This window comes from Diceros bicornis, chromosome 11 (assembly GCF_020826845.1).
Source record: "Diceros bicornis minor isolate mBicDic1 chromosome 11, mDicBic1.mat.cur, whole genome shotgun sequence".
Lineage (NCBI taxonomy): Eukaryota > Metazoa > Chordata > Mammalia > Perissodactyla > Rhinocerotidae > Diceros > Diceros bicornis.
In genome coordinates, this window is record NC_080750.1 from 35213334 (window position 1) to 35237928 (window position 24595).

General features: G+C 39.3%; 1 protein-coding gene across 3 annotated transcripts; it reads left to right on the plus strand.

The window, feature by feature from the left end:
- The first annotated feature begins 9884 nt into the window (after positions 1–9884).
- LSM6 (LSM6 homolog, U6 small nuclear RNA and mRNA degradation associated) lies at positions 9885–23229 on the plus strand. Of its 3 annotated transcripts, XM_058550152.1 has the most exons (6): positions 9913–9975; positions 11379–11482; positions 14336–14469; positions 17021–17136; positions 20762–20875; positions 23010–23229. In XM_058550152.1, exons 4-6 carry the CDS (start codon positions 17043–17045, stop codon positions 23042–23044), a joined length of 243 nt encoding a protein of 80 aa, XP_058406135.1. In that variant the 5' UTR covers positions 9913–9975; positions 11379–11482; positions 14336–14469; positions 17021–17042; the 3' UTR covers positions 23045–23229. The 3 variants fall into 3 exon arrangements, with proteins under 3 accessions (XP_058406133.1, XP_058406135.1, XP_058406134.1); XM_058550151.1 differs by lacking the exon at positions 14336–14469 and having other exon boundaries at positions 9914–9975; XM_058550150.1 differs by lacking the exons at positions 11379–11482; positions 14336–14469 and having other exon boundaries at positions 9885–9975.
- Positions 23230–24595: the final 1366 nt, after the last annotated feature.

A 24595-nucleotide genomic window follows, 5' to 3' on the forward strand; every position in this document is an offset into this window, starting at 1 on the left:
TTTTGATCCAGAGCCATAAACTATACCTCCATCCTGTAAATATACTCTGCCAATGTGCCATTTTATAAGCATGTTTTATCAATCAGAAGAGTGAGTTGCTGACAAACAAGAATGAATCAACATAAACATTATCAGCTCAATATGAAGTATGAGTTTTAAAGCATATTTTATGTGCTGAAGAAAGCTTTAGTTATGTGGCAGATGGTATTTTTCAAAGAGAATCTTGGAAAACAAGATCAACAACCAGACAACAAGATCTCTCATCCCGTGTGTTCTTACAATGTGACTTTGACACACCTCCCATTGAGAAGTGAGGTCAATGATGCCCTTGAAAGTGGAGGTGCTTTGTGACAGTTTTAACCAATACAATATGGTAAAAGTGACTCTATGTGACTTCTGAGGCTGGATCATAAAAGTCTTCTGCGTTGTTTGCTGGAGCACTCACTCAAAAAGCCTTTAACCACCCTGTAAGTTGTCTAATTACTGAAGCTGCCATGCTATGAGGAAGCACAACTAGCCTGTTGAAAGAGACCATATGGAGTAGCCCTGTGACCACATAAATATAGAGAGAAATGCCTAGCTAAATTCCAGCTGCATAAGCCCATTGTAGTTCTAGCTCTAGCCACCATCTGATTGCAACTTTGGGAGAGACCCCGAGCTGAAAACACCCAGGTCTGTCCCAAATTCTCACCCATAGACACTGTGAGAGATAATAAAATGACTGATAGTTAAATAAGTAGGCTTTGGGGTGATTTGTTATGAAACAATAGATAACTGGAAAGAAGTTAGCTATTTAGCCCATGACCACTGCAATGCATGGATTGGTATCTGTGCAATTTAAAAGAAATCAAAGTGGGGCCGGCCCTGTGGCTCGGTGGTTGGGTGCGCGCGCTGCGATGCTGGTGGCCCGGGTTCGGATCCCGGGTGCGCATCGAGGCACCGCTTCTCCGTCCATCCTGGGGCTGAGTCCCACATGCAGCGGCTGGAAGGATGTGCAGCTATGACATGCAGCTATCTGCTGGGGCTTTGGGGGGAAAAAAATAAAAATAAATAAAATCTTAAAAAAAAAAAAGAAATCAAAGTGGTGAAAGACCGTGGACTCTGGAGGTCAGCTGCGTAGGTTCAAATCCCAGATCCACAACCGTATGACCCTGGGCAAATTACTTTTCTGAGCCTCAATCAGGTCATTTACAGATTGGGGATGACAATTGTAGTAACTTCCTAGGGTTTGTGTGAGGATTAAATTAATTCATATTCATAAAATGCATTGAACAGTACCTAGGAAATAGGAGGTGCTAGCAGGAGAATTCCAGGTTATGCAGGACATGAAGTGTACACAATTTGGTGCCTCTTAAACACAAATATATAAAATTACAAATACTAGGAATGCTCAGGGTTAGGCAGGTGCTAGGTGCTGGGACATGATGGTAACTAGGCATTCTCTGTGTCTTCCAGAAGCTTATACTCCACAAATGAAGACAGAAAAATAAACGAACTTTTGCAAACCAGTCAGATTATTTGTGGCAACAGCTGTCTTTGGGCACTCTCATTTATTCTGAAAGGAGTATAAATTTGTGTTCCTGGAAAGAAATATGGTAATCCTGATAGCAAAATATCCTTTAAAATGTGCAAATCATTAGAAATAATGATTCTACGTTGGGGGATTTATCTAAGGAAATACTCAGATAAACATTCCCTCTGCCCCCAAAATACACCACACACACATATTTAAATATATGTTGTTATTATGGCAAAGAATACAAAATACATACTTGTTTAATAGTTAGGGGATTAGCTAAATTGTGGCTGAGTATTATGCTGCTGTTAAAATGATTTTATATTCAATGACACGTAAAGATCTTCACTAAGTATAATTAAATGAGACAAAAAATTATACAAGTGAGTGTCATACTGAACAAGAGAGAGTGAGTGACAGAGACGAGGTGTGGCCTGGAAAGCTCTGTACTCGCATGCTGTTTTGCTTTGAGTGATGAAATGACAGGCAAATTTTGAGGGTTTTTTTCTTTTTTATCTGTAATTTATCTACAGAAAACATGCCATGTTTATGTGATAAAAATAAATTTTTTAAAAAGAATGACTACATCTCACTCAGCATTCACCTTTTTCCTTAAGCGTAATAAACCTGTCTCATTAAATATTTGGATTTGCCCTCACTTCTTGGTCCATCTTCAATAAAAACATGTGTCTTATAAACCACCAGTTTTTCTAGACTTGGAATAACCTTCTGGCTGGGATTTAGGTGTGTTGGAATAGTAGGTGAAATGCAAGTTTGTTAGCCAGGACAGGACATGAGCTAAGAAGACACAGACTCTTTCTGGAAGACCTTCTGCCCTTCCAAATCCAAATCCATGGATGGAGCATAACTACATTCTAAAGTGCAACAAAAAATGCTAACGGTATTGATAGAAAATAACACATCATCTCTGTGGTTTAATTGGATCGATTTTTTTGGAAATAATCAGGCATGTTCACCTCGCACATCTTTGGAGCCCTCGCCTTCATGACAGCTGCCACTATTTTGATTGTCTGGGTGGTGGAGGCCTTTCATTTTTCAGGGATGGCAGTAAGAGGCTTAAATCTTTTGGCTTACAAATATTTAGAGCATTCAAGTTAAATAAAATATATCCCTGCCACCCTCACATCCTTCCTTTACCCCCTTTTTTTGCAAACAGTTGCTATTTTATTCCTTGATTTGAATGAGATGGACAGAATCTAATATAGTCCACTCTTAGCTCTATACAACAGGAAGGCTAGTCAGTAAGTGGGCAAGTGGGCCCATCTCCTGCTTATCTGGGAAGACCATCACTCCTATAAAAACCTGCACTATCTCCCCACATCTGGCACTGATGCCAACATTTCATAATAAGAGCTTTATTACTTTAAGCCATTAAGGAACTCCACCTTGCTAAAATGCACATGGGCAAAATCATATATGGGATCTGCTATTATCACCTTATCAGAAATGAGTTTATGAGGTCTCCACCATGGTGACATTTAGCTGAAAAACTGGGGAAGAGACCGAGCGCACATGAATTACTTTGGGAACATTTAGAGGTAGAGGTGCAGAGTCCAGAGCCAAGGCTCAGTTAGGAGGGATGCACTGGTGGGAATTCCAGTGTTGTTAGGAGGTGTCCTATGAGACTAGGGAAGGAGAAGCACCTTGGCAAGGAAACTTTGGGAAGGCATCAAAGACAACTATTTTCTTCAATCAGTTCATTTCTATTGGCCAGCACTCATTATCCACACGGGAGGCTGAAGGCACCATCCTAGAGGCATACTTTCCCCTATAAGGAGGCAAGACTTACCCCTTCCTCATGTCCCTTCTTGATAGAAACTCTGCTTCTAGTGTGTCTTCCAGTGGATGTTCTTTTTTTTTTTTTTAATTTTATTTATTAATTTATTTTTTTCCCCCAAAGCCCCAGTAGATAGTTGTATGTCATAGCTGCACATCCTTCTAGCTGCTGTATGTGGGACGCGGCCTCAGCATGGCCGGAGAAGTGGCGCGTCCGTGCGCGCCGGGGATCCGAACCCGGGCCGCCAGCAGCGGAGCGCGTGCACTTAACCGCTAAACCACGGGGCCGGCCCCCAGTGGATGTTCTTTTTGTTCTGTGCCACCATATTTGACTTGCCATGTCCCTCTCAGACTAAGGGATAAGCGAGCTATGGTGGCCTACCTAATGGTTGCTACAGTTTTAACGATCCTTGCAAATTCCTGTCAGATGCATACATTCAGCTTTAGTACTGGTATTGGTCTTGCAAGTGGTCAAAGGAGCAAAATAATCCCTGCTCCAGTTTTGTTCAGCAGCTGTTCTCATGCAAAAAGTATCACTCTTTCTAATATGGCTCTTTGTGCAGGTTTCTATGAAATTCGCGGCCTCACTCTTTGTCAAATAATACCTCTAAGTTAGGCAGGCACTCTTGAGCTGACGGAAAGTTGCCAGTGGTTTAGGAATGAAGGAATTTCGAAGATGGAAAGAGGCCATGAACAGAGCTTAGCCACGGCTTCCTCTGCTCCAGCTAGTGGAGACTCATAAAATATTATTCTTTAAAACACATACAGATGCCCCAAGAATACAAAAGTCTTCTTCCTTTCTATTTTGAAAGAGCAATCAATTTTCTTTGCAAGAGAGCTCCTCCAGAATCTCTTTTTCTCTTGATTTTGAATTTTTATAAGTGTACGACTGAATTTTGCTCATAATAAATTATACTAGAAAAGCCTGTTTAAATTATTTGGGGTGAAGGAGTTGGGATCCATAAGACTCTAGTTTTCCTTCATGTGCAATTAGGGAGTAACTTATGTTCTGAAGGTGGAACTGCTGTGTTTTTATCTAGTTAGGAAAGAGAAGAGTGAGCTTCAGTGAAGGTTCTGAGATCTTTGCTGCCCACGAATAGAAATGGATGCAGAAAGTCAGATTTAGACAACAATCATCAGTTTCAGGCACTTAATCATTGATGAAGAAATGTTTATTAATTAATTGTGTGATTGGGGTCGAGGGAACAAGGCTCAAGAAGTGCTGAGATTCTGATTACTGTAGAATCCACATCAAGAAACTTCATTTTCTGTCATATTTTATTTAATATTTATTTAAGCTGTGGTACTCAGAGGGTCTTATCCTGGGACCAACGGAGGATTCATCCATTTGGTCATATATTCATCCATTTATATTTAGGAGCACCTTTGCTTTGCCAGGCACCAAAAAAATACGTAAAACTTAGAAAGGGAACAAGTTGTCATTTGGACATAATGTTAGGATGGATCCCAATCTAGCAAATGCCTATGCCAATTATTCAGTACCTCACCCACCCAGTGTGAGCAGAGTAAATCCAGCAATTTTAACATTCAGCCTGGTTCTTGACTAAATTGGAAGCTGTGTTTTCTCCCCATGTTTTGTGTCCTCTGCAACTTGTTCGTTCCAATTCTTCAGCACAAATCAGAAGGCCTTGCTTCTCCTTCTAACAAAAGGTAGCTAGGAGTCTTCTCAATTGAATTTGTAGAGAAGATCCTCAAGGTAAGAGGATATTATTCTTTCCTCTAGCTACAATTTATGAAGACGGTTATCAGTTCCCCAAGTTCTTTTTGGGACAGGAATGAAAAGAAGACAATGGAGTGTTTTTGAGACAGCTGATCACCTCTATGTTTGGGTGACCTTCTAGAAATGTGTCCAGACATTGGCGCAGGTTTTGTCACAACAGAAACAACTATAGTCTTTGCTCCTGAGAATTTTAGATAACAACAGATATGCTTCTTATTGCAGTGACTTCAATGGCTGAAGAGACATCCATCTCTCCTGATAATAGAGAGAGAAAAAACCAACTACTTCAGAAAAAAAATTGAGATAGAAGAGCTTATGCTGACATATTAGTAATTTTCAGCTACATTATGTTCACTAATCCAGACTTGGGAAAAACAGCTTCTAATCTGAAAAGTTACAGAGAAGTAGTATCTGGTCTTAAATTTTTGTGTTCTCTCTGGATGAAGTCCTGAGATTCTGGAGTTGTTCTTGAACTCAACCAAGCTAGTTCACAATATGCTGCATTTTAACTATACCACAGTGCTGGTGAAAGAAATCTTTACACCAAAAAAGCATATGGATTTGATAACTTGCCCTGGAAAATTAAGGACATCTGTTTTTTTGCTGTAAACATTTTTTTGAAAGTCTAAACATAAAGCACTGGTCCAATTCACTAATATTTTGGAATGAATTAGTTATGATATTTCATAATAGAAATGGATTGCAGGTTTTTTGTAGTTGAAAAAAAATCAAAATTTTCACATTATCAGTTAAACCCACACTGGAAAGAAACATTTTGAAAATTGAATTTATTTTAAATAAACTTGGTGGCAGGCATCTAGCAGAGAAAATCCTTCTAAGATGTAGAAATGCATTTTTAAGAGTTAAAAGAATCACATATGTTGGAAATCATTTGCTGATATCTAAAATATTCCTAAATTTTTATATACTGTACTTTCTTTATTTGAACTGGCCATACAGTTTTAATCAGTTTCACTGTGGTAGATTTAGCTTCACTGAAGTAGATACACTGCACTGCAAGATGAACAGAAGCCTTATGTGCCACAGATTTCCAACATAAACTGTAATTCATAAAGGCCAACACAACTCTTCTCTTTGTAGCTGGGTAACCATTTATGTTTGAGGTGAAGATGTTAATATGGAAATTTTGTGAGCTAGAAAAGAGGACGAACGCTATCATTCTAATTTATGACCTTTCATATAAGGCCAAATGTAAAGGCAACTTCAATTGTTTTATATCTCAGGGCCAGCACAGAGCAGATGTATGAAATTTGGAGTATTAGACATAAACTTTTATTACCAAATTATAAATAATTTCTCCCACTTATAATGTTCACCTTTCAAGTTCATCTTGATTAAAATACAAGGGCAGCATCACACCGATTTCACTGAATTTTACAGCTGAGAGAGGTTTTCTAGAGTTCACGATGGAGTGTTAAGCATCACAGCATTTGGATAACTTTCCTCACAGGAGTTCAGGACCCTGACCCATCTCTGCTGAAATTCAAGTTATACCAAAATGATGGCTGATGAAGTCTGAACACTTATTTAAACATCTCAGTGGTATATCTGAAACCAAGTGCCCATGATGTAAAATATATCCCATGTTTGGGTAAAAATAAAAGGCACACTGCCTTTCCTGAGAAATTTGCGCATCAGTCAATAAGCTTATATTACTTCGCAGAAGATATTCAACAACTATGGTGTCTTTATGCTCATTTTCTTTAACAAATAATTTCCACATCCCATGAGATAATGTGGATAACAGTGCTCCAAATACCCCAAACTAGTATGTGACAGGTTAGGTGTTTTTATTGTCCAGTCTGAATGTCCAGGAAAGGTTCAAGGGCATGCCAGCACTTCATACCAGTTGATGCATTTTGGAATAAGACCAGCCAGTATTCTTAGACGCATAATACTGATGTAGGTATTAAAATCTGCTTTGGAGAATGTTGATCAATCCAATTGATCATGTTTGTATCTATCACCATCAGCATTAACATAATAGAATCACCCACATGTCTACAGGGCTGTTGGATGTTTTATAAAATAAGCCAGACATGCTACGTTCTCTTATGAACACAAAACACTGAAGGACATAGTTTTTTAAAGGCATAGGTACAAAGAACTATAGAAGTTTGGAACAAATAATGAAATGGCAAGAGTTACTTTAGTATTATTATATCAGCATTTGCCTATTTTAAGAACAATAGTTTCAAAAGAATGAGAAGACAAGTCACAGACAGGGAGAAAATATTTGCAAAAGATATATCTGATAAAGAGCTATTATCTAAAATATACAAAGAACTCTTAAAATGGGCAAAAGATCCAAAAAGACACCTCACCAAAGAAGATATATAGATGACAAAGAAGCATGTGAAAAGATGCTCCACATCTATGTCATTTGGAGTTTGCAAACTAAAACTGCACTACATACTTAGAATGGCCAAAATCCAAAACACTGGAAACACCAAATGCTGGTGAGGACGTGGAGCAACAGGAACTCTGAGACATTGCTGGTGGGAATGCAAAATGGTACAGCCATTTTGGAAGACAATTTAACATCTTGTAAAACTAAACATATTCTCATCATACAATTCAGCAATTGCACTCCTTGGTATTTACCCAAGCGAGATGAAAACTTATGTTCACACAAAACCTGCACATAGACATTTATAATAGCTTTATTCATAATTATCAAAACTTGGAAGCAACCAAGATGTCCTTCAGTAGGTGAATGGATAAATAAACTGTGGTACATCCAGACAATGGAATGTTATTCAGTATCGAAAAGAAATGAGTTACCAAGCCATGAAAAGACATGGAGGAAACTTAAATGCACGTTACTAAGTGAAAGAAGCCAATCTGAAAAGGCTGCATACCGTATGATTCCAACTTTACGATATTCTGGAAAAGGCAAAACCATGGAGACAGTAAAAAGATTTATGGTTGCCGGGGGCTAGTGGGGGGAGACGGACGAATAGCCAGAGCGCAGAGGATTTTTAAGGCAATGAAAATACTCTGTATGATAACGTAATTGTGGATACACCTCATTATATGTTTGTCAAAACCCATAGAACGTACATTAAGAGTGAACCCTAATATGAACTATGGGCTTTGGTGATAATGACGTGTCTGTGTACGTTCATCATTTGTAACAACTAAACTTAACTAAACTATGTGAGCTAAACTAAACCGTGTCAAATTATTTTCATGACTTTAAAGCTCCTTAATAAATTAATGTTTGTGTTCAGGGTTTTGAAGACTAGATCTTGGTGGACTAGTATTCAGAAAAAGTCTTGCACATGTTTTCTGTGTATAATAAAAGATGCTAAAAAAGACCCATGAAATATGGAAAGTTGCTTTGCGAATTGGTAAAAGCCAATTACAAGCTGCTGAGGGGGTTCTGGGCACCACCACTTTTTGAGAAACTTGTGGGCTCGTGAAGTAATTCATGGTGTCCACCCACTTTGTCTAGCTGGGCCCTTATAGATCCATGTGCCAGAGAAAGAGTTGCAGCAGCTCTGCAGATGAACCATGCCCTTAAATTTTTTATCCTCCTGGTCCCCTGCCCATCATACTGGTCTTAATGACTCCATCAGGGCTCTGTTGTAAAGGGAAAGAGGCTATGAATCAAAAAGTCCTTTTTTTGAATAATTGAAACAACCACTGAGGAATGTGGTACAATTTGATGTCCTTTGTGAAGAAGGTCTTTAGGGACAGGGCTTCATATTCTATTATGTTTGTTCTTTGCAGCTAATTATTTTATTTAAATGATACTTTACTTAAAAATTTTAATTTACATTAATTTCATATTGCAAGATCTTCACATATAGCCCTTTCAATAATTCTGTAACTACTTGGTCTTTACCCAAAATTAGCTTTCATAGAAGTATATAAGGAAGCCTTTTCTTTTCTACCAAATCACACCCAGTTGTTCTCTCTCCACCATATCAATCAAAGGTTCTTAGGCTTAGGAGAGAGGGAACTCATTTTTGTCTTAGAAAAAAATTCTGCATCTTAGATTCTATAACATTTAACAGGGTTAAGGATCTGTTTGAATATTATCACTTTGTTTATAGCGTTACAAATCATAAATAGAATTAAAGTATCCGTTTTAAGCTGATGAAGGTATATGTGTAGGGGGAAAAAAAGAGTCAAGTCTTGGCATAACAGTTTTCTTCTTTTTCCTCTCCCTTTCCATTAATAGTAAGAATACTGAGAATTCATGCAAAATTCCAAACCAAGTTCCCATAGCAGCGCTTAAATATTGTCTGCACGCCATTTCCAATTAGAACTAGTTTGTAATGTAACGCAACTGATGCCATTAGAATACGAAGTTACTTGCGTCATTTAATTCTTTTTGTGTCGATTAATGTTGCCGTGGAAACAACCTCTTGCTAATAATGACTTCGTCTTCACATATTTAATCAAAATCCAAAGATGGATTTAAAGATTTGAGGCTGCTTGTTTTATTTATTTGCATTCAATTATTCAAGGACGTTTCCAGATACTATAGTCATTACTTTAGCAGGAAATTCCAGTTTCCCATGACTTCAAGCTACTTACATTTCTGCCCAAAAGAAATCCTGGCTAAAAGATCACTTCCAGTTTTCTTGTTTTGTTTTGTTTTTCTGTGGAAGAGGGGTTTTTGCTTTTTATTAGAGAAAGCACTAACGCTTTTTTACTTAATTCCACAACACCCACTTGGACCTTAGGCAAACCGGGATTCTCGGATTCGCGCGCTCCGGCAGGGTCCGGCCTTTTCGGTCCCCGCGGGCTGCCGTAGCCAGGGAAAGCCATGATTGGCTGAGGTGGAAAAACCGCAGGCTGGGCGGTTTCAGTTTCGGTTCCGCTTTTTGGTTCACGGAGGCCGGGTGTGTGGAGCGCCTGGAGTGGGCCTCTGGATCTCGGCCAGGAGGTGAGCCAGGCGGCCGCGCGGGCCGTTCCAGGCCCGAGCGTTCCGTCGCCCCGGGCAGGGTTCGGGGAGCCGCAGCCTCCCCGGCCCGGCCGCCCCTGAAGGCGCCGGGGGGGAGCGCGGGCTCCAGCGCCTGCGGGTGCCGTGTCCCCGCGACGTGCCGCGCTCACCCTCGCTCTGCGGTGCCCGGCGTGGGAAGTTTCTAGTCGTCGGCGCCGGGGTGACTCATGGCGGCCCTGAGAGCCCCTCCCCGAAGGGCGCCTAGACCGCGCGGCGAGCACCTGCGCCGGCCGGCCCCCGACCTCAGCCCGGGGATCCCCAACCTTATTCCGCGGATCCGGCGGGACAGCGGACCGTGAACACAGGGCCAGGCTTCGCCCGGTTTCCAGGGCTTCAGGGAATTGCCCGGCCTCCACTGCAGCGGGGTGGCTGCGCCTGACGCCCAGGCATTAAGAGCTGGACCAGCTCCTGAGTTGTCGGGTTGGGGATGCCCACAGTTGTGTGGCGTTGAGTCCTACCGCCAGGGCTTTTGTGTGTAGGTGTGCGCGCGCGTTCGCAGCGGGTATTTCTGTTCAAGGTGTCTAGAATTAGGGTGATGCAGATAATCTTCATAGTGATTTAGTGTGTCCTCTCCCCACCCCTTGTTAACACAAGACGGTTATAGAAAAATTGGAAATACAGGAAGTTTAGTGAAGAAAATAATATGCATCCAGCCCTTCGACCTACAATTTTATGTGTTTTACTCTTGTATGTGCTAGTTTCTACTTGAAGCCTGCACCTATTTTATCACTTAGTATATTTAGTTTTCCACTTTCATTTAAAAATGATTCCTAAATATCATGTCTAATTTTGTGTCGTCTTTTGATTGGCTACCTGTTCCATCATTGTGTAGGTCCCATGGATTATTCAGCCACTTCCCGACTGGGGCATTTAGGGTGTTTGTGAACTTTTGCTTCATTTTAGTATCCGAGATAATGCTTTCGTAAACTTTTTTTTTAAGCTGTAATTTACTTTATTTACTTGGACTAGATTCCGAGGAGTGAAATTAGTAAAACAGATGCTGTGATCTAGTAGGGTTTTTTTTAGGTTTTCATAAATTGCCAAATTGTTTTCCAAGAAAGTTTTGATGATTTACATCGTTCATGTATGACTGTGCCTGTTTTTCTAGAAGTACAGTAGCTCGGAATACGTTTCTAATACATCAACCAGCAAGGTTGAGCCTCTTTTTGGATTGTTTTATTTTTATGGTGGTGTCTGGCAATTCCATTTGCTTGAGTTTTGTGCAGGAATTTTCAGAGGATTATGTTAGTGTGTGTGTATTATTGGAGTTAGGGCATAGGCTGACTGAGTGTTAGAGCAGGATGATCACTTAAGTGACCACCGACCATCACTCCCTTATTTTGCAGGTGAGGAACCTGGGGCCTTGAGAGATGAAATGATGAGTTACCCAAGGCACACGGCTAATTAAGTAACAGAGCTAGGATTAGAACTCAGCTTTCCCACCTCCCAAGTGAGTACTCTTTATCCTGGGTGGTCTCTGACTAAACTGTGGCACCCTTAATATTAGAATTTAAAAAGATGTTTATGTCACGTGGATTATTCTATCCTTTTGGAACTGTACCAAGTAACATCTGAGGGATCTGTAACTGAAAAATGGGAAAGTGACCATTTTTCATGGAAATCTATTATTTAGAATGGTAACCACTTGAAGATTTCTTGGCAGTTGTTTTCAGATTCTCTATTTGCTGGAATAAAATATCTAACGTTATAATTTGTACTCTATCGTCTGGTTAGAATTTAATTGTTGGTTCTCATTTGTTATACCTTGAAGATTTTTTAAAACTCTTTGTTGCCTTAAGACCAGAGAACAGTGGTTTTTTGATTTAGGGCTCAGCAGAGTTTCTCAGCCTCGGTTGACATTTTGACATGTCAGTTGAGGCTGAGAACAATTGACATTTTGGGGCAGATCATCCTTTGTTGTGCAGGGCTGTCCTGTGCTTTGTAGAATGTTAAGCAACATCCCTGAGCTCTCTACCTACTAGATACCAGTAGCACCACCCTGCTCAGTCAAGGCAGTCCAAAATGTCTCCAGACATTTCCATATGTCCCTGAGGGTGGGATTTAAAATCACCCCTGGTGGAGAACCACTTGCTTATAGGAATTATTTGGGGAACTTTATTAGGTGTAAATTACAGTGCCTCTTGCCTAGAGAGTCTGACTGGGAGTAGGCTTCAGGAATCTGCATTTTAAAAAGCATCCCTCTTGGTTCGGATGCAGCTGGTTCCTGGACAACATGGAAACATTTCTGTTTTCTCCATCTTTCTTTTAATTGTTCTCAGTAATAGAGATGTTACTGTGTTATAGCTATTTAAGTGCATGGATGATGCTGTACTAGTCACTGTAGCCATAGTCTGGCGGGGAGGGGAAGGGACAGGGATTTCCCTTGGCGCTGCCCTTAAATGCCTGTTCCACAGGCTTAGGTAGTGTGCTTAAGTACCAGGGATACCAAGTGAGTAAGACATTTTCCCTGTCCCCGGGAAGCTGAGAATCCACTATGGGAGACTGGTCAGCAAACAGGAAAACCACAAAACAGCCTGGTAAGGGCGATGACTGAGAGTGGAAAGAGGTGCTCTGAGTGCGTGGAGTATGGACTCACGTGGCCCTTGGGAGAGAGGGGAAGAAAGGAGCACCCTACTGTGTGGGAAGGAGGGCTAGATATTCCACTGTCTCAGAAGGGAGATATTTAGAGAGCTGCTCTCCTCAGTGTCTGATGCCCTCTCAGACACCGATATGTTAGTCTAGAGCTGCATTTACTTGGCTGGTAGTGTTATGTTTTGTTGCAATTTTTTGCTTTTCAAATTTTTTTGCACCCTAATCTGTAAGTACTCCAAGAGTAGGTGGAAGTTTACAGGTAAACATTGCCAAGAAACAAGGATTTGCATGTCTTCTGCTCAGTGACATAATTCAAAATCACGTTAGATATGTTTCTTTCCATTTGACCATTATATTTCTTTGCAGGCTAATTTATAGTACTTTTTCATATGAGATGTTTTCCCCCCAGTGCTACTCTCCAACTAGATCTCTCACTGTCTCGATGGCCATTCCCCAGGTTTCACAAGAGAATCTTGAGATAGTCAAAAGGGCAGCTGTACCTTTGAAAAGGCATAGGCTTTGGGGTCAGCCTTAGTTCTGCTTACCCCTTCACAGAGTCACAGTGTGCATTGCTCATCAATCTAATGTGGCCTGGCACATAGTTGGGTGAGTAAAATTTGGTTCATTTTCTACCCCATTTTTTTTACTAAAAAAAAAAAATCTCTGCAGAGCAGTTTGCAGATGTTCTCATACTAGACCTTTCAGTAGCCTCTGACAGAAAATATACTGCCTTTGACTTAATAGCCATTTATGAAAATAGGTCATTTAAAACAAGCCTACGTAGGAGTCAGGGGAGGGAGGGGAGGCGTAGAGGGTGATGATGGCTTTGATTTTGAAGAGAAGTTTTTATCAAGGTGATCCTGCAGAAAGGAGGCCTTTTTCCTCTTAAATGTTTATGGTTCAAGAGGCTTTTTTTTTGCTTCAGAAATGGTCAGAACTGTTTCTTCTGCCTTATCCAGTTTAAAAGATGAAAACTTAAAATTACGTGAGCCAAGTGAAGGGACAAATTGTGGTGTCGAGACCAATTTACTCATACAAAATGGATTTATGGGCAAGTCATTAAGTAACAGGAAGTACGAAGGAAGCCTAATGAAGACAAATGTAGAAGATATGGTCTGCTAAAGTGATGGGTAAAATGTGTTTGAAGAAGCCATCCTCCTTCCAAATAACTAAAAAAAAATTTTTTTCAAGAGATTTACCACAATGTAGATATTCTAGAGAATAAATGAGAAGGTTGGTACTAGTCTCTTCTTTCATGTGACTTACAGTCTTGTGAGGGAGAAAAGACTCCTATAAAAGAAGTAAAGAATATAAAAAAGAGTAAAGAGGGACAGGTTATATGAAATGTAACCAAATGCGAAACATTATGATGCCAGCAGGAAGGGTCATGGCCCATCTCCAGTCTGCTGTCTGAAGTGGAAAGCGGAACTCGTGCAAGTCTCTGCTTAAGACCCTCCCACGTTCCCTGTCACTGACTCAGTATTCCCCATACTTGCCAGGTCATAAGAATCTCCTAGGCTTGGGCAAACAGATTCCTGATTCCTACCGCGGAACTACTGAATCGGAATTTCCAAGGAGTCCAAATGATTCCTGTTTGGGAAACTGACCTAGAGGCTCAAGCCCGAGCTCTTGTAGCCTGACTTGCCGTGCTCCCCATGAATGTGGCCTTGCTCCCGTCTGCAGCTGTGTCTTGTCCCCCGTGCCTCTGCAGCATTTCTCCTCAAGCACAGTGTCCAGTGCCTTTGCTAAGATTCCTCTCCTTTCGGCTGGTGGACTCCTTTTCCTTCACAGTCGGCACAGGTTCACCTCCAGAAATCTTCCTTTGATCTGCCAGGCTTGGGCTGAGTGAGTCTTCTCTATGTGCTGTTCTCTGCATGATTCTATCCAAATACATACAACTCTTTAAAAATTCTCCATTTACATGTTTTTTGCCCCCTTTGGAATGTAAACCCTGAGGGCCCAAGGCCATGTCTTATTAGTATTACATCCTCAGCCTAAGTGCCTGACACTTGGGTGCTGTCTGCAAGTTTGAAGTGTTGAATGCCTTCGGGAAGAGATCGGTGTTAATTGGAGTAAAGATGAGGCTTAATGGCAGAGGTGTGATCTTTGGTGAGCTTAGAAGAAGAATATATCTGTGCTTTTTAAAAAGGCGAGGAAAGATAGTATTAATAACATTTTTCAATTAACTAATACCAGCAGTTAAACAACTGATAGTCTAGGTTTGTATTCTTTTTTCTGACATTAACTTTTAACCTTGGAGAAAGTAGTTAATAATATCCCCGTGAGCTAGATTTTCACATCACAATGCATCTTGGTTTTTTAACACAAAATAAGTAGCTAGTTTTATCTCAGTTTTGTTCGTGAAGAAGCTGGTATAATGGGATTTAGCATCTGATAGGAAGTGAACCTGAGACTCACGAGTTGTCTCTATCAGGCCTTTAGAGTTAATAGTCTCTCTAGACCTGTTCAGCCACAAAACAGCACATGTTCAAGACATAAATAAGGCAGTTTATAGATGAGTGGGAAAATCTGTTTGTTTTTACTAAACTCATTAAAGGTACTGAATCTGGTACAGTATTTACTTTGTAATTTTTTTTCTTGCGCTCAAAACAGCATAAATAAAATTTGTTGTGTGGTCTGAGTCATGAATGAATGGTGGTTGTCCTGAATAGTAGTTGTAATTTCAGTTATCTGTTGAGACTGTGTAGCTAAAAAAAAATAGACTGGCAATTCAGTGGAAAAGTTAAATTAAAATTTGCTGAGCAAAATAATCGGTTGATCACATTTAAAAAATCTTCCATGCCTTAGGGAGATGGAGTGGATGGGGATGGTCCAAATAACAGACCAAAATTCAAGAATGGTTTTTGAAATTTGTCTTTTCTTTTATTTGACTTAGGATGTTGACTTTTCTGGTTAAGAAAGTTGTTTTACTTAAATCATCATCACTTTTGTTAACTCACACCCTTTAAACAAGTTTAAATTCTTTTTCTAGATTCCAAGCCCTTTAAAGTCAGAGCCTGTATGTATGACATGTTTTTGAATTTCCTTGCACGGTGTGTACATACACATATTTGTTGAACAAATGAAGAGCCTAACATTCTAGCTGGTCGAAACTGCTGAGCCTGCACGGATTCGCTTTGAGAACGTCTCCAATGATCTTAAACCTGAGTTCAGATCATTGAGTAGATAGACTTGGAGTGAAATAAGCAGTACTGTTTAGAATGTTTTATGAAAATTTCGGTTGAAAACAACCAAAAGAAGCAACTTGAGTTCTTGAGGAGAGTCCTTGAAATATTGTACCTACACTGGTTTTTAAATGTGAATACTATATGGCTATTAAATAATAGTGATGCTGAATTTGACTGAAACAGAAAAATTAATTTACAAAGTCTTTTTACTCTGTTTTTGCTTAAGTAACTACAGTTTTATTACATTTGCTTACCAAAATAGTTTGAGAGAGATTACACATGTAACAAGATGAGTTTTGAAAGGAGTGATGGGCAACTTGGCGTATCTTCTGTGATTGATTTGGGGATATAGTGCTACATTAACAGCTTTCAGGAGGCTAAGGTTGTGACTAAGAGCACGAGCTGACCTTCTGCTTATGTGACCTTGAGCAGGATGTTTAACCCTTTCTGTGTCTGTTCACCCGTAAAATGAGAAGAAGACAATCCCTCCCTCCTAGGATAGTGAGGGTTAAGTGGATTAGTCCCTCTAAAGTGCTTAGGTACGTGCTGCCATGTACTACGCTCAAATATTAGCTCTCGGTTACGATTATACGTGTTTTCAGGGATACTATTTTGGCATTAGTTGTTAGTAAATGTGTCTACATTGTATAACATAGACTTTAAAATATGACTGATTTGAGCTTGAATGTTGGTTCCATCACATTTAGGGGCGAATTATTTTATCTTTCTGTGCCTTTATTTTCACCAGCAAAGTGGGGATAGTAAGACCTTCCTCCCAGGGTTCTTGTAAAGATTAAATTTGATGGTGTTTATAAGGGTCTTAGCAGAGTGCTCAGCATAAAATAAGCATTCAGTAAATGGTGGAGGTGGTAGTGGTTGTCATGAGTATACTGACTCTGTGAGACTGTAGTGACGAGGGATTAAGAACAGGGGCTCTGTAGACACAGGGCTCTTCTGTGATGAGGCTATGTCATAGGGTTGTCTGAGGACTGGATGAGATAGTGCACGTAAAACACTTAGCTTAGTATCCGGCTCCTGGTAAGTACTGAAAACGTTAGCTGTCATGGTGTAGTAGTAGTGGTGGTGGAGTAATGCTGCGTCTTCATATGGGGACCTTTGATACTTGATTCCTATAAATATGTTAAGGGCTTCCAGGCTGTTTTGTTGAATAATTAACTTCTGTCTTTACCTTTACTGCTCCCTTTCAGATTTCTGATCGGGATTGTTAAAATGAGTCTGCGGAAGCAAACCCCCAGTGACTTCTTAAAGCAAATCATTGGACGACCAGTTGTGGTAAAATTAAATTCTGGAGTGGATTATCGAGGTAATATCTTCATGTTTCATCCTCACTGGTTTTAACTAAATGAGTAAATGTGACTTAATGATTTTTATTAACCTCTAAAATGTTCCAGATGGACACAAAAAAGCATTGGCTGTCAGCAGTGTTTATGCCCATTTCCGTTTCTACCTCTGAGATGGTTTCTTTTAGAGAGACAGCTCTGACAGCATTGTGTGCTTCTGACTTCTGGTGTGATCTGTGACTCCTGTCTCCTGTCTCTGCTTTGGGGTTGTGCGTGCCTAAGTTCCCTGGTCATAGACAGGGATTTCCAGTCACCCCAGGCGTGAATAACTGGGTACTGAAGAACACCTCGGTACAGCAGCGTTTGTCTTGGCAGAAGTATTTACGATCGGCAAGCATCTATTTAGATAGTATCATTTTGCGACATGAACATCCACTCATATAATATGTGAGGTAGCCAAAGCCACCTTTCTCTTCTTGTAGAGAAGTCTCTTTTCAAGAGGTTGTGACACTACTGAAATTAACTTTGTGGGAGGAATGGTATCAAATTCCATTTTTTTAAGTTACTAAATTCCTAATCTTTTGAAATTAAGATAGATTAAATTACTGAGAATCTTTCATAGGTACAGATAACTAATTTATTAGCGGAGTTTTCAAGCCTTTCCTTGGTCTCTTTTCTGAATGATAGTAATCTCTTGAGCTTTTCCCTCTTTCCACACGTGCAAACTTAATTTTATTGAGAGCTTACTGTGTGTCCACTGTGTGTTAATCACTTTCATTTTCATTTTATCTTCACATAAATCCTTTGAGATCTCTGTTGATTATCCTCACCTCATAAGGGAGTAGCTAGGATGCAAACTCAAGCTTGACTCAGAAGCCTTAAGAAATCACTTGGCTGTTCATGTACTGCTTTAGTTTCTTGACATTAATAACATCTCCAGTTTAATTTGATTTTTATAGTGGAACTAATTTTATTTATACTGAATACTGAGATATTGTGAAGTCTCTGTGTACTGCTTCTCACCCTTGAGCTTTTGATGAGCCCAAAGGAAGTAACAGACTTCTAGAGATTTGAGTATATTTAACAATTGATTCGAGTGGGGACATTGTGTTCAATATCTGCTCAGGACCTGCTTCAAGGGGAGATCACCCAGCCTGACCTTTTTTCTCTATACTCTTTAGAGAAAATTTTTCTGTTTATAAAGGTAATATATGTGTTTTTCTTTTTTTTTAGAAATTTTGAAGCAAATAATGGAGAAAAGTATTTAGAATAAAGCAAACTGGCCCAAAATTCTACCATCTAGAGATAATCAGCTTTACCAATTTGGACTTCTCTCCCTATAAGCATAATTTCACATAAATGGGATCAGTTGTACATACACCCTGAATTTTATTTCTTTTTACATTAAAAAATACATTCAGTTCTCTGACAATATAGTGTTTAATGGCTGCATAGGAGTATGTTGTGTGGATGTACCACAGTGTTGTTTTTGTTTTTAACAGTTTCCATTAATGGACATTTAGGTGTTTGCCAATTTTTTGCTATTATAAACAACTCTGCTCCTCTGACATGTCACTTGTCCAAATATCTCTCTTCTTTTTTTGTTTCTTTGAGGAAGATTAGCCCTGAGCTAACATCTGTTGCCAATCCTCCTCTTTTTGCTGAGGAAGATTGTCCCTGAGCTAACATCCATGCCCATCTTCCTCTATTTTATGTGGAACGCCACCACAGCATAGCTTGATAAGTGGTGTGTAGGTCCACACCCGGGATCCGAATCTGCGAACCCTGGGCCGCCGAAGCGGAGCATGCGAAGTTAACCACTATGCCACTGGGCTGGCCCCCCAACTGTCTCTTCAGAATAAATTCCCTGGGCTAGTGTTTCTCAGTCAAAGAGCATGCCATATGACCCTCTGTTGGGGCAGATGGGTTCATTCTTCTCTATGTTCTCACCAACCCTTATATTAGTCTTTGTTTTCAACTTTTTCATTCTAATTGGCAACAAGTAATACATCGTTTTATTTATATTTCTTTGTTTACTAGTGAGGTTGAACAACTTTTCACATGAGTAGTAACCATAATTTTTCGCCTTTTATGGATGTCTATTCGTGGCCTCTACTCTAGTAAAGCAAAATGTACACTCCTGAGAGCATTACCATGAAGATTGCTCTTATTTTCTGGTTAAATAATAAAGAACCCAGCTCTTCTCTAGCAATTTCTCTTTAAGTTGGAAGAAAACTTCTTGTTTTCTGTTATTCATAGTAGTTTATCCCTTAGAAAAGGGAGGGGGTTACAATTCCAACCTCCTGGAACTGTTTTCTTAAAAAACGTTTGCTATGAGAATAGATATTCTTATTAGAAGTGAACATTTCATTTTTAAATGCTTTTGATTAATTTTCAAACATTTGCATATCATGTCTCAGAAGTTTCTTATTCGTTTATGGTTGTAGTTTAGATGTAAAATAATACAGCAGGAAATAAATTGTAAAGTTGTATCTTAAGCTTTCTTTTGATAGGAAATAATTGTTATTAATTGTTCACAGTCCATTCTGATTCTTTGAAAGTTTACAGGTTCTAGCAGAATTCTGTTCGATTAATGTCTTGTGCTCTCGTTACACACACACAATTTTGAGAAGAAAACTTTTTTGTTTAGAGGATAATGGGGGTAGAGGCAGAGAGTGAGGAGCATATTAACGAAGTTGAGACCAAATGAAGCTATTGACTTGGTTAATTGAGTCAAATTTGTAGTATTTGTTTTTTCTTAAAATTTTTTATTCTAGAAAATACTCCTTTAAAATTAGAGACTCAGAGTTAGAGGCTTATATATTTTCATCTTTTGAAAAAAATCATCAGGTCAAATTTTGCAAAATTTATACCATCTTGACAACAATTAAAAAGATTCACTTGAACAGTTTCCTTGAAAGCTCCCTAGAATGTTTTTGGCCATTTTTCTATATCAGTCTGGATTTGAAAATATTATAAGTGTAACAAAACAGAAAGGGATATGTTCTGATGCAGTATGTCGCCCTGTGTCCTCAAGCTGCTCTTTGCTGTGAGTCACAGCTTTAAGATGTTCTTTCAGGAGCACCTGCTGTCTCCTCTTCTATTATGTTAACAGATTGTGCAGACTTCCTCTTAACCCTGGAGTACATTCATCTGCTGCAGTAGACGTTGTGCAAGAATGAAATAAATCTGCCAGACCCGTGTTTAACTTAGTGGCTAAAGTAAGAAATGCCACTGGAAGTGAGGAGTCTTGGCTAATGGTCATTTGTTCTTGCATAATTGCCCACTCCTGTTTTTAGCTTTCAAAGAATGGCATTTTATTTGGAATATTCATATTATGTTACTTTTGTGAAGGCTTTAAAAGTTGCTGTTGTTATCACACATACCATGAGGGAAGTGACAGTTGTTGTTTCTCCTTCTGGCAGTGGGTGCTTGACTGCTTTCGTGCTGTACGCTTAGCCTTCATTCAGATTGGCATAGAGTAAAGACACTTTTTTGTGCTTCAGTCTATTGAGTTTCATTTACAGTGTGAATTTTTATATTAAGCGTGTAAGAGCTAATGAATAAAGAGATTGTGAGCTCTAAGGTATACTCTGTAATTTTCAACTCTTTGCTTTGTATCTCTTCTCTTTGAATAACTCTCTCCAGGGGTCCTGGCTTGCCTGGATGGCTACATGAATATAGCCTTGGAGCAGACAGAAGAATATGTAAATGGACAACTGAAGAATAAATACGGGGATGCATTTATCCGAGGCAACAATGGTAATGGGCCTTCACTCTACAGTTGTACAACATCCAAAATAAGCCTTTTTGTTTATAATCAGGATCACCAGCAAGTTTTCTAGATAATTTAAAAGTTCAGTTTTAATTTTGCTTTATTTTTAAATTCTTATATCTCAGCTCTTTCAGTGTGACCAGTTCTTTTTTAAATGCTTCATGCAATTTTTCAATTAGAAATTCTCTCCTTCCCTCCCTTTACTGATGAGGAACTGGGAGGCGTTGGTATATGACCCAGAACTCTGTTCTTTTGGATACAGTTTATTCTGTTCCCCCAACACTGCCTCTTGCACTGGAAGGTGGAGCTGTGAGAATGGCTACTACTTCCCTGCTGTCTTTGGTTTGCATCATTTGGCAGTTAGCTTGTCCTGTTTCTCTGTTAAGTGTACAGATGGTTTTTGTGGAAATTTATATCCTTTAGTTTGGCAAAAATGACAAAATAAGAAATATAGTTCTAAAGTTACTCTGCTTTTTAACAGCTAATATATTGCTGTGATTATTATGGTACCAAGGTATTAAGTACCTTGTTTAAAAACACAATATCAATAAAGTCATATTTGAATTTTTGAGGGGGAAGGGTAAGACATCAAAACTGTAGAATTATTCTTTGACCTATCCCCACTTTTTGGTCCTATCCGCCAAATGGAGCCCCGAGACTCTTGTGTTTGGATTTTTTTGTTGATGGGCATTCTTTAGTTCTGAATAACTTCGTCAACCCTCTTAACAGTTGGATCTTTTTGCTGTGAGCTAAATATCCTGACTTTTATTATAGGTATTGTCTCCTATTCTTCCAGTACCATATTTCTTCAAGTCATATCTTTATATACATCTTTTGCTTGCTTTTCAGTCTTTTCAACATGAAGAATTTCTTCTATTTTTCATATTGTTCTTATTTCAGTCCCTCCATTTGCTAAGAAATGTTATGATCTTTCCCCATTTCAAGACAGCTGATAGCAGCAGTCAGCTGCAGGTTCTGTGTGTGGTGGCAGGGTAGATCCTGTCACATGCACACTACATCTGGGACCTGCCCGGCTTCCCAGGGGTGTGTTTACTATCATTCTGATGCTTCCCTTCATATAAATTTTTCTGTGATGTAATCAGTGGTAGTTATCTTTAGATTCCCAATTTCACATCCTTAGCTCTTAAACAGGATCCTGACTTATTTGATTAATCTGTGCTGTGTTCTTTGATCAAGATATCTCTTAATGTTCACTTTGAACAAACCTGTCACAATCTGAGTAGGCATGGGAGGTAGGAGGGGAGGTACACCTCTGGTGAAGGCTTGACCAGAGTGACCCAGTCATCACATTTTGTCTTATTCTTATGTACCACGTAACCTAAAGGGTTCAGTTTGAGTGGTCACGAGAGGACTAACTAAGCAAAACTCTGGGTAACGCCAAGGTTGATACTTTAACAGGGAACTCTGAATAAGGACTTTGGTATCTTTAAAAAAAATAAGAGGGCCGGCTTCATGGCTTAGCGGTTAAGTGCGCGCGCTCTGATGCTGGCGGCCCGGGTTCGGATCCCGGGCATGCCCCAAGGCACCACTTCTCCGTCCAATGCGAGGCCGAGTCCCACGTACAGCAACTAGAAGGATGTGAACCTATGACATACAACTATCTACTGGGGCTTTGGGGGGAAAAAAATGAATAAATAAAAAATCTTTAAAAAAAAAAAAAATAAGAAACTCCTCAGTTCTTGTTTTTCCAATTAAAAAAGTAAAAAACAAGTTTAGAGTTTATATTGGGGAGATGGGTAAAAATATGTTCTTTATCTGAAGTCTAGTCTGGTAGATTTACTGATATACTTTATTACAAGCATAATTATTGTACCTATAATTATAAAACATTCTTTGGTTCCGGGGACATTTTATTTTATCCTCCTGGTCATAGTTTGCAAAGTTAGATGTATAGCTAATCTAGAAACACAGTCCTATAAGACATCAAACCCAAGTCCGATTCATAAAATTAGTCTTATAGTAGTTCTAGAATTTACTGTGTGGTATGAAAACTCGTTTTAAATTTGTGGAATTGTCAGACCAAAATCTTTTTGCTTTTAAAACTTGCTATTATGGTACCTAAGAACAGTTTTTTTCAATTAATTTATTTTTTCTTTTCAGTCTTGTATATAAGTACACAGAAGAGGAGGATGTGAAGACACGAAGAGTTGTACACCAAGTACAATACTTTTCATTCATACTTGGATCTATATTTTATGAAGTTTTTGGTTCTTTTGTGATATAATTTGTCCTATTTCATAATAGTTGGTGATTTTTCACTGACATGTGGGTAACATATATGTATAAAATTGTGGATTTAATTATAAAGAGTTCTTTCATATTTAAGTTTCAGTCATTTTCTTTTATTGGTATGTCAGTGTGCAGAATGCAAAAAGAATAAAAAAAACAAAAAAGAAAATCTATTTCTCCCTACACGATTTTTAACTTAAATTTCAAGCAGTCATTTGATTTGATTGCTTTCCTTATGCAGCTGACTAAAATGATATGTATGATAATTATTAAAACATTTTAGAGATATCCTTATTTATCCCATCCCCTTCTATTTGCCATACAAAATACTTGCGTGAAAATGTTCTATAAAGGCATGTGGTTTCATTCTGAGGCTGAAAAAGGCCCATGCGGTCAGTAGTTCAGTCTCTGGTTCAGTCGCCTGGATAGAAAATAGAAATGGGGATCTAACCGTGGCATTGCCACAAAAGGAGTGGGAATCCGAACTGAGTTGGAGAAAATCTGAAAGTTACCAATATGCCAGTTGGGTGAAAATGTTCCATTTATGCCATGTCTGTCCGCAGTCATCTTGTGTCTCCTCCTGTGCAGTTAGACCTGTTAGATTTTCTTTCTGCCTCGCAGGAGCATTGGCGTCAATGTCATTCTCTCATTTATGAACATAGTAGGGGAGGAGCCATTCCTGTACATCTGTCTGGCAGTCATTTATTTAGATTAAAGCAAAGCCTGGAGTTTGTAAACTTATGTGGGTCCCAGTTGCTAAACTGATTGGGGAGGAATTTCTCCTCACTCTTGCTTAGGGAGGGGCTTTCAGGATGCCCTTCTCTCAAACCTGAGCTGTGTTTGAGTGTGACGTTGTCCAGCAGCAGAGCACCGAGCATTCATGTTGCTTGGCACAAGGCCGCCCCTCTGTGTTATGTGACTCCTGCTGAGAGGGTTTTCTCAATTTATTAATGAGATTTCCACAACCCTGCTTTTTTCTCTGAACAGTTTATGCTGTCTCTAGGAACAACAGATATATCTGGGCCCTGTGGTTGAATGAACACCAGACAATTGTGTGAACGTTGTATTGGCCTTCCTCTTCCCTCCCACCCCAGTCTAAGCAGCATTCCTCTTCTAGAAGCCAGTGGTGTGATTTTAAACAATTGCCTGGTTGAAGGGTGTGGGGGCAGGATAGGGAAGGAGGGAGGAAAGGGGTGATGCTGGTCTGAAGAGGTATATGTGGCATTTTGTCTTATTTTAAAGATCACAGAGTAATTGGAAACAATTATTTTTTAATTAATAACTCGGGAAAGGTGAACAGAAACATTTTACAGGATTTTGCTGTGTGCACACCATAAATAAAACACTTAATACTTTGCTTCAATAATTTATCACTTCTTGACAGGGGCTTGAAAAGGGTCCAGTCTGTAAGTACAAATCACCAATTTGCCCTTATATAAATGACTTTTTTAAGGAGA